The 10,989-nt window shown below is 32.6% G+C and overlaps 1 protein-coding gene across 1 annotated transcript; it reads left to right on the top strand.

Annotated features, from left to right (window-relative positions):
* Positions 1–1,892: 1,892 nt before the first annotated feature.
* Positions 1,893–4,608, top strand: LOC127105044 (putative F-box/FBD/LRR-repeat protein At1g78760). The gene is made up of 6 exons (XM_051042211.1): positions 1,893–2,010; positions 2,349–2,405; positions 2,552–3,470; positions 3,594–3,896; positions 4,016–4,231; positions 4,306–4,608. The coding sequence occupies exons 2-6, from the start codon at positions 2,398–2,400 to the stop codon at positions 4,384–4,386; spliced, it is 1,527 nt and encodes a 508-aa protein (XP_050898168.1). The 5' UTR covers positions 1,893–2,010; positions 2,349–2,397; the 3' UTR covers positions 4,387–4,608.
* The last annotated feature ends 6,381 nt before the right edge of the window (positions 4,609–10,989 follow it).

Raw genomic sequence — 10,989 nt, forward strand, 5'->3', positions numbered from 1 at the left:
ATAGTGTATTCCATTATGCAAAGTCCCCTATTTTTTTTAAAGTATGGAAGGGTTTGTAACGCTGGATCAAATATAGTGTATTCAATAAGTGAGTTGAAATAGAAGTGTGTAGAGTTAAGCATATTTTATGATGAAATGGATTTTAGGTCTTGGATATTTTTTAAAATTTTAATTTATTATATTAATTTTTATTATTAATTATTTAAAAAATTATTCAAATTATTAAATTATTTAAAAATATTATTAAATATTAAAATATCATAGTCATCAATGATCGATAATTAAAAATACGTCCAAATAAGGAGAATCAAAAGTGCATTTAAACCTATTAATTTTTCTACATTATTATAAAAAATAAATTTTATTTTATTTTTTGAATTTAAACTCTGAGTTTATTTTAGTTCTTTAAGTCAAAAAGTATCATTTTGAATATTAATCGTTTAAAATTTAGGAATATTTTCTTGTAGGTTTTTATGTCGTTAATTAAATAAAAAGATTTTACACCATCTGTTAATCATAGATATTGGATATTAAAACAAGTTTGACTTTTATTTTTAAAACCTATAAAATAATGCAAACGGGTGATGGTGATGAATCGATTATGTAAAACTTTTTACATTGACAATGTATAATAATTAATCTCATAATATAATACTTTTTTAATTTAAAGAATAAAAAGAAATTCAAAATTAATCTTAAAATACAAAACATATTACGTCTAAAAAATAATAGGATAACTCATTGAAATTATAAACTTTTACATTACTAATATATATATATATATATATATATATATATATATATATATATATATATATATATATATATATATATATATATATATATAATTTTAAAATATATAAAAGAATTATATAGTCAATGAATTGAATATATTTATATGCTCTTTATTAAAAAAAAAGAATGTCTCATTTAATTCAGTCTAAATGGTCAATAATGCTGACATAAGATAATACCAAAATTACTCTAAAGTATTGAATAAGTGACTTGGAATGAAAGTGTCTATCTTATGATGAAATGGATTTTAGATCTTGGATACTTTTTTAAAATTTTAATTAATTAAATATTAATTTTAATTATTAATGATTTAAAAAATATTAAAATTATTAAATTAGTTAAAAATATTATTAAATATTAAAATATCTTAATCATCAATGATAGATAATTAAAAATACGCCGAAATAATGAGAATCAAAAATGCATTTAAGCCTATTATTTTTTAAACATTATTATAATTTTTTTTTTTAAATTTAAACTCTGAATTTATTTTAGTCCTTTAAGTCAAAAAAGTATCATTTTAAATATTAATCGTTTAAAATGATCACATTATTCTTTTTTATTTATTAGTGTCGAATTTAGGAATATTTTCTTGTAGGTTTTTATGTGGTTAATTAAATAAAAATAATAATATAATACTTTTTTAATTTAAAGAATAAAAAAAATTCAAAATTAATCTTAAAATACAAAACATATTACGTCTAAAAAATAATAGGATAACTCATTGAAATTATAAACTTTTACATATTATATATATATATATATATATATATATATATATATATATATATATATATTAAAAAAGGCCTTAATTTTAAAATATATAAAAGAATTATATAGTCAATGAATCGTATATATTTATATGCTCTTTATTAAAAAAAAAAAAGAATGTTTCATTTAATTCAGTCTAAATGGTCAATAATGCTGACATAAGATAATACCAAAATTACTCTAAAATCCATCGTAAACGATGCCGTTGGTTGGAACAAACATCTAGTTTCTTCACAGACCTCGCAAGGGCATTTCAGGAATTAAGAAAAAAAGAATACTACAGTTTAATATTGCTTGTCTTTGAATTCAGTGAATATAAAAGGTACGCTCCTAAAAACACAAACGCAAACTGCTTCTTCTCTCAAACTATGCTTCACCTTCTTCTCACTTCTCTCTGACACACTCACAAAATTCCTCACCAACATTCTTCCTTGCTTCTCGCATGTACGTACACTTGTTCAATTCTTGATTCTTCATTTTTAATTTCGTATTTTTTATACACTCTTATATGCTGCAATAGATTGAGGTTTATGTTTTTTGTTGATTGTGATATAGTTCAATTTTTTTGTTTATCGGTTGATCAACTCAACGATGATGAGAATGTTTTTTGGTTGTAGAATTCTTATACAAATTCATAATGACCGTTAATCCCTAATAAATATGAATATTCATGTTCGATCTCAATTGTTGTTTTCGTGATTGATTATGAATTTTCTACTTCGTGCATTTAGGTGTGATGCGAGTACTGACTAATCGTGTTTAATTGTGACTGTGTGCTGCAGTGTTCCGTTCCGTTTCATTGGATAAGTCTCAACTCATCGACGATCGACCATGGCATGGTATTTTATTTACACTCTCTAACTGAATTTCATTTTACCCCTAAATTATTATCCTCTAACTTCAAAATACTTTATTCCAAATACTATGCTCATTTGCTTTTTCTTCAGATAATTATGGGCTTGTCTAATCATCTCTATCATGACAGGATCCAAACAAGTATGGGGAGAAGAAGAGTCGATGGGGATCAGCACAAAGACAGATTAAGTGACTTACCAGAATGTATTATCCTTCACATTTTGTCATTTTTGAGAACGCCACATGCGGTTCAAACTTGTGTTTTGTCCACCAGATGGAAACATCTCTGGAAACGTATTCCAACTCTTAATTTGAATTCATTTCAATTTAGGACGTTGAAGATATTTTCAGTATTCATGTCTAAGGTTTTGTCTCTCCGTGATCCCTCAACTGCACTACATACATTTTATATTAGCCGTCGTGGTGATATTGAGCCTCGACTCCTTAAAAAGTTTTTAAACTATGTTTATTTCCATAACATCCATCTTCAAGAATTAGTAATCTCTCTACATGGTGATATTGGTCTCATTTTCAGCTGTGTTTCTTCATGCCGGGCACTTACATCTCTTAAGCTTTCAGTTGGCCCTACATGGAGGGATCCTAAGAAAACATTATTTCCCAAATCTTTGAATTTGCCTTTACTTACAAGCTTGGATCTAGAAGATTTTGCCTTTTGCGGTGATGAAAGCGGTTGTGCTGAGCCCTTTTTGGAGTTTACCAAGTTGAATAGTTTGGTCATTCGTTCTTGTAAGGTAATCGATGCACAAATCCTCAACATATCAAGCGAGACACTTGTCAATTTAGATATGCAAAATAATTCATCTCTCTTTGCCAAAATCAAGCTATATGCTCCAAGTCTTTGTGCCTTTAACTATGCCGGTAGCCACCATATTCACAATATACGTGGGAGTGGACTTTCTTCTATTAAACAAGTAAATATCGAATCAGTACACTTTTCAGCTTCGCAGGAGGATGCTTTGGTTTTATTTAGCTGGCTGCTAGACTTTGCAAATATAGAGTCATTGACCGTCACTTCAACTGCTCTTCAGGTACCTATTATGTTTTCGGACTTTATTTTTACGTTTCTTAGGATTATTTTTTATGGTTTTTTAGTATTGTTAAAATTCAAATGACTTGCCCAAAGTTGATCCTAATTAACTCCCGTTTATTAGATTCTCTCCTTAGTTCCTGATTTATTCGAGGTTAAGCTCCGTTCTTTGCATAAGTTGAAGTCATTGAAAATAGACCTGATACGAATTTATGAAGGATCTTTATTAGTATTAATGAAAGAAGCCATGTTAAAGAAAGCTGCTGCCAAGTCACCTAAAGAAGGTGCGAAGTTAAGAAAGGCATTTGAAACATGTTTCGAACCACCTGCCATACCTGATGGAATGGTTGACTTCTTGCGACAAAACTCGCCGTCGGCTGAAGTTAACCTCACAACAAAGTATCCGAGTTCTTTTAATCTGAAGCAGGTAGTTATTTTAAAACTATAAGTGAGCCGAGTGTGGTAATTGTTTTATGAGAATCTAAGGTTAGATAGTTTTAAATGAAACAACCCTAAAAAGAGTTTGTGATTGTTGTTACTCAACAGATTGGAGAATCTATCAAGGGTGTGAAGATTAACAATTATCGTTCGCGATTCTCTATGCGTTCCTCCTCCAGTCTTCCGCGACTTTCTGTGCGTTCCTCTTCCTCCTCTGTCGCATCTGCTGCGGCTGCCAAGTCTGCTTCTGATGCTGCTCCTGCTTCTGCCGCGGAGCCTGCCAGTGCTGCATCTCCCAATCTTGATCCATGTCTCGGCGAAAAGGTAACATTCCTTACATGCATTTGATAGATCCCTTTTGCAATGCCAATTGATTTTGTTACTTTTTCTACCCGTAGGATGTTAAGTCATCCAATAAAGATGATGAGGAGAAGCACCAACATAACACCAACGCTCCACTTCAAGATAATGGGCAGTGAAGAGTTCTCATATTGCCTATTGCCTTCTCTGTGAACCTTTGTTGTAAGATGTTAGATAAGTGACTGAAAATATCATTTGACAGGTTATAATGTTTTCTCTGTGAAAGTGTTGTTAGATTTGGTACATGTACTCTCTCTCTCTCTCCGAAAGTGTTTTCACTCTATGAATCATTTTATGGACAACTTTTAAGTATTTCTATAAATTTGTTCTGATCCTGACAATTCAATGGTTTTCTTTAATGTAAATTTGTTTTTGATTTTAATATATCTTGTAGCAAAGTCGGAAGATATAACAAACAAGCTCGTGTACAATTTCTCAATTAACAAACAAACTGCAGTTCCACTACATGCACAACATATTAACATCATTCTTTGCATTAAGGAAGTTGTTAAATATGCTGTGTTTATTGATTTCTTTCTTTCTTTTCCTTCCTTTTTTTATGGTGTGTGATAATATTTTAAGTAACCAATAGTTGAATCCACTTTCCATAATCACCATCCAATTTTTATCACATATGAGTTGAGGGCAAAAATAATATCATGTAATATATCTTGTTTGATTTAAATTTAAATATTTATATTACTGTAACCTTTTTTCATAAACAAAAAATATATCAGACATACGAATCTCAATAGAGCAGAATCTACTCTTCATTATCTTCTTTGATTTCTATCATAGAAGGATTTTGTTGCTAAATATATTTTTTACTCTCATCTTTCATTTCTATCATATGAGGATTTTGTTTCATCTTCATTGTAGTTGATCTTCATGATTCTCACATAAATACATAAATATATAAAAAAAAATCTATTATTTTTAATCAAAATATTATTAGTAAAATTCTCTATCTTTAAATTTTGAAAGGGGCAATTTTGATAGATATTTGCACTAATGAATTCAAAATAACATACCATTTAGAACAACTTTAAATATTAAATAATTTTAAATGTAGAATTACTAAACTCTTCATTTAAATCTTCTAAGATCCAATAAATCAAGTTGTTCAATTAACTTTTGAAACATAGAATTGTAACACCATAAAGTTTTTTTACATGTGATTTTCTTTCAAATTCTTCTACGATGAACAAAAAGTGCAAGAAGATTTATTGCATCCGTTTTGTAAATTTTTTACTCATCAATTCTACAACTTTCTCATTTTTTTTGCATAAATATTCAGCGAAGTAAAATATATATTGATGATGGAAGGTTGTAAATCTTTTTCGTTAAAAATATATTTAACACGTCTACAAAGAGTATCTAAAAATCCAACCACGTGCAACTCCAATTTTTTTTTAATGTGATATGAAAGTTACCTAGTTGGTAGGTTTCTCTTTGTAAAAATAATAAACCTAGTATTTCGAAACATTATATGAAGATTATACTTCATCTAGAACATATATTAGAGAACCAACCAACACATTTTTCATAAAACTTTTTAAACTTATTTAGAATGAGAAGTCTTGTCATTGTGTAGCAAACCTAATGAAACACTGAATTTTAAAAATCCTTAAAGAACTTATTCATATATTAAAATTGGAGAGTAAATTTGGAGCAACATCACTCCAAATAGATGCAAACAAATTGTTTTAAAAAGAGAAAATACTTACTCAAACATCACTCCAAAAATAGATATTAATACGAATGTTGTTGAATTGCAATTCCTTGTGTCGAAGTAGGTTGCTCGACAGAGTAAGGAAGTGTCAAACCAACTATACCTATTTTAGTAGTGTTAGCTATTTTGGGTTTTTATAGTTTTGGGTTTTGCCTTGAGGTCCAAGTTAACCTAAATCTATAAATAGAGGGAGTAACCCTTATTTTGTAATAGAAGTGAATATAGCATTCATAACATTGTATTATAATTATATTACTCTTCTCCTTCATCGTTCTATACACTCTTTCTTTCTCCATTGTTCCTTTCTTTTCATTGCTATTGTGTGGGTAATAACAATCTTGTTCATTAATTGAAATTCTCCATAGATTTTAAGGGATTTCCAACATCTGGTATCAAGAGCTCCGGTTAATCGATTTGTGGGAAGAAAATCAACATGGCAACGAATCATCCAAACGGACATTTTCCATCAAATCTTCTGATTCTCAAGAATAACAATTATGAGAATTGGTGCAAGCAGATAAATGTTGTATTCTGTTATCAAGATCTTTGGGATCTTGGGAAGGAATGAGTAGCAACGCTTGCAGAAGCCGCGACGGATCAAGAAAAGGCTGCACATAAAGAATTGAAGAAGAAAGATTATAAAGCTCTCTTTATAATCCATCAATGTGTTGATACAGATAACTTTGAAAATGTTAATGATGCAGAGTCAGCAAAAGAAGCATGGGAAATTCTGGAGAAATCGTTTGGAGGCGCGGAGAAGGTGAAAGAGGTGCAGTTACAAACTCACAAAAGAACGTATGAATTGCTTCAGATGGAAGACAATGAAAGCATAACTGATTTCTTCACCAAGGTTACAAAACTGGTGAATCAAATCAAGGTATGTGGTGAAGTGTTGACATCAAGATCTGTTGTTGGAAAGATCTTGAGGTCGTTGACTCCAAAGTTCGACCACATGGTAGTAGCCATAGAAGAGTCGAAAGATTTGTCAAAATTGACAAAGGAAGAGCTTCAAGGGACGCTTGAATCTCATAAGAATGACTGAAAGAAATGCAGGAAAGGCGAAGAGTAATATGGCTTTGCAGGCTCAATCAACAAAAGAAAGAAAAGGCAAAGGAAGCTGGAATATCAACAAAGACAAAGGAGGTTACAACAATTTGTTTGGTCGAAATCAGCAAGAAGGAAACTGGTCGAATAAGAGAAAACCCTAGAACCAAGGCAACCAAAGAGGTGGTGCTAAGGAAGAGGTGGCGGTCAAAAGCCAGACAAGAGTCACATTCAGTGTTACAATTGTCAAAGGTATGGTCACTATTCTAGTGATTGTCCAGAAAATCAGAAGAATCAATAAACTTATGCGAAGCTGGCAAAACATGAAGAAGAAGAGATGTTACTGATGGTTACAACAAGAGAAGAAGAGAGATTCAAGGACCAGTGATACTTGGACTCAAGATGCTCACCACACATGTCTGGAAGAAAATATTGGTTTGTCAACATAAAGCCCTCAATGAAGAACATGGTGAAATTTGCGAATGACAACACTCTAGCAGCTGAAGGTGTTGGTGATGTTCTGATTATGAGGAAAGATGGCAAGAGGTCAGTAATTTCAAATGTGTTGTAGATACCAAGCATGAAGAGTAATTTGCTCAACATATGGCAGTTAGTCGAAAAGAACTACAAGGTGTCGATCTAAGACAAGATGATGAGAGTTCTCGACTCAAATGGAAGGTTGATCTTGAAGGCTCCAATGTCTCAGAATAGAACCTTCAAGATTGAGCTTAATGTGATGGAGCATAAGTGCCTTGCAACAGCAGCCAACAGAGATGAATGAATATTGCATTACAGACTTGGCCATCTCAATTTCAAAGACATCATATATTTGAAGAGAATAAATATGGTTTCAGGATTACCAAAAATCGACATTCCAAACGAAGTGTGTGAAGAATGTGTGCAGGCAAAGCAGCATAAGAACAACTTTAGTAAGGATGCAGGAAACAGGTCGAAGGTAATTCTTGAAGTCATATACTCTGATGTATGTGGCCCTCTCTAGGTGGATTCGATTGGAGGTAACAAATACTTTGTTACATTCATAGATGATTTCAGTCGAAAATTATGGTCTTACCTGATCAAGAAGAAAAGTGAAGTGATCGAGGTATTTGTCAAGTTTAAATCTATGGTCGAAAGACAGAGCGGTCGAAAGATCAAGATTTTGAGCGAGGTGCGGTGGTGGTTATGACGGAGAAAGTTTGTTACGGTTGTTAGAAAATGGAAGAATGAGGAAGATTCTATAAGAAGAGAGAATAAGAATCAAAGCTTCTGAAAAGAAAAATGGAAAAGAAAAGTCCTTGTTTCATTGCTCATTCTTCTATTTATTCACTTTTTGTTGCCGTTCACAACTTTTGGTTGCTCGTTCATAGCTTTTTGGTTGCTCGTTTGCTTTCGCTTTTGTTATTCACGGCTTGTGCGCCGTTTTGGGATCGCCTTCACTGCTAGCTTGTGTTGGCTCGCGTTGTAGCTGCGGAGTTTTCTGTTGTTTTGAATTACAGTTTCTGTTTCTGCGTTTGAATTTCCGTTTACATGTTGGCTTTACTTGTACTTGGCTGGTGCCATTTTGCGATTGACTCGCAATTTCGCTGCAGCTGGTTTGGATTTGCACGTGGTAGCAGCTTGTACTGCTGCGTTTTACAGCATATTGTACTACTGCGTTTTTGGATGCGGCTTCTGTTAGCCGCGTTTTACTGCTAGCTGTAGCTGCGGCAATTTTCGTACATGGGCTTTTGAAATTGTTTTTGGAGTTTTGCAGCAGCTTTCTGCTATGTATGCTTTGGTTAAGGTTGAAAAAATTTGAAGAGAAATGGTTCTGGATATGTGAGCTTTTTGGAATGGCTTATTGCCGCTTTCTCCGTTTATGCCTCACTTCTCGGTGGCCTTCTTTTCCAATTATATCTCCAATTTCAATAACACATTCTTCCTGTTGTATTCACTTTCTTTTAATTGGCTTAATAAATTCTGATAATGGCCTGGTTTGTGGTAATTGGACATATGGATCTAGAAATTGGACATTTGGATTTGAATATGGATTATGGAAAACTTTACCTCGTACCCCTACAATTGTACCCACACCCCTACATATAATTTTTTTTTACCAAAATACCCTCATATAAATAGGGTATATTTTTCAGAAATGAAACTTTTTACCATTTTCGTCTGAAGACTTCCGGAAGACAAAATTTTGCATTTTTTTGGCATTGTAAATCGGAACACTAAGAGTAAGTCTTCCGGTTCACATAGTGTATACCGGAACACTTGTCTAAAGTCTTCCAGTTTGTTGCCTTTTAGGGGTATTGAACCGGAAGTCTTTTAGAAAGTCTTTCGGTTTGGTTGGTTGTATACCGGAACTCTTTCTTAAAGACTTCTGGTTTGGATGAACTAAACCGAAACTCTTTTAAAAAGTGTTCCGGTAATCAGCCTTTTACTTTTCTACACCGAAACTCTTCTTTGAAGTGTTCCGGTGTGTTTTTTTTTTTTAAATTTTTTTATAATTTTTTTTGTAGTGGTTCGAAGACGAGGTGTAGATGGTAGGATTCCAGACTGCACTTTAGGTCGGGGCACATCTTCATCTGCAGCTAAGCCGACTGGATATCCAGGAGGGCCGTACGATATGTCTCTTTTGGTGAAGTACGAGCATCATGTTGCTCGGCATTTATGGTTTGGTGAGGTAAATAAAAGGGATATATTTGAAAATGAATAATAGTTGAATATTTTATATTGTGTTTTCTAATATGTGTTTTAATTGTTTTTAGGAAAGAGGTCCAAAGAAAGAGTTGGAGGTTGCTAGACATGGACTGAAGCTGACATCTAGGGTTCCATTGGCTTTTCCACCACAAATGGAGAGTTGGGTATTTAGATCTGGTTTATCTTCACTTCAGAGAACTAGTCTGAACAAGATAGACATAAATCTTGTCTCTGCATTTATAGAAAGATGGCATCTAGAGACATCTTCATTTCACATGTCATTTGGTGAAATGGGTATTACTTTGGATGATGTCTCATGTCTGCTTCACTTTCCCATCAGGGGTATCTTCTGGAGTCCTCAAGATGTCACGGAAGAGGTAGCTGTTGAACTTGCTGTTGACTACTTAGGAGTGTCACAGGGTGAGACACAGTCACATGTTCGTAGCTGCAGGGGTTCTTATTATAAGTTGGAGTAGTTATACGATTCATTCATACAGCATAGAGTTGCTTCCAATTGGGCATATGCGACCAGAGCATATCTGTTGATGTTGCTGGGTTCCACCATTTTTTCCGATAAGACCTTTACACTTGTAGAGGCATGATACCTCCTCCTGTTTACGCACTTAGATAGATGTTCAGAATATAGTTGGGGAGAAGCTGCACTAGTTACCCTATACAGATATCTTGGAGATGCGTCCATGTACAGTTGCAAACAGCTCGGTGGATATCCTACTCTCCTACAGGCATATAATTTAATTTTGTTTATTAATTGTTGGATTCATTTTATAAAATATTGTTAACTTAATTTATTTTATTTATTATGTTTGTATTTTGTAACAGTGCTGGATTAACGAATACTTTCCAACTGTTGGAAGAAGAGGGGAGAATTGGAAACCAACTGATAATTGTGGTCTTCCCCGAGCGATGAGATGGTCGTATAGGCAAGGAGTCCTGAAGGTTGATGATTTACGACCTATTTTGATAGATATTTGCACTAATGAATTCAAAATAACATACCATTTAGAACAACTTTAAATATTAAATAGTTTTAAATGTAGAATTACTAAACTCTTCATTTAAATCTTCTAAGATCCAATAAATCAAGTTGTTAAATTAACTTTTGAAACATAGAATTGTAACACCATAAAGTTTTTTTACATGTGATTTTCTTTCAAATTCTTCTACGATGAACAAAAAGTGCAAGAAGATTTATTGCATCCTTTTTGTAAACTTTTCACTCATCGATTCTATAACTTTTTCA

This window comes from Lathyrus oleraceus, chromosome 7 (assembly GCF_024323335.1).
Source record: "Lathyrus oleraceus cultivar Zhongwan6 chromosome 7, CAAS_Psat_ZW6_1.0, whole genome shotgun sequence".
NCBI lineage: Eukaryota > Viridiplantae > Streptophyta > Magnoliopsida > Fabales > Fabaceae > Lathyrus > Lathyrus oleraceus.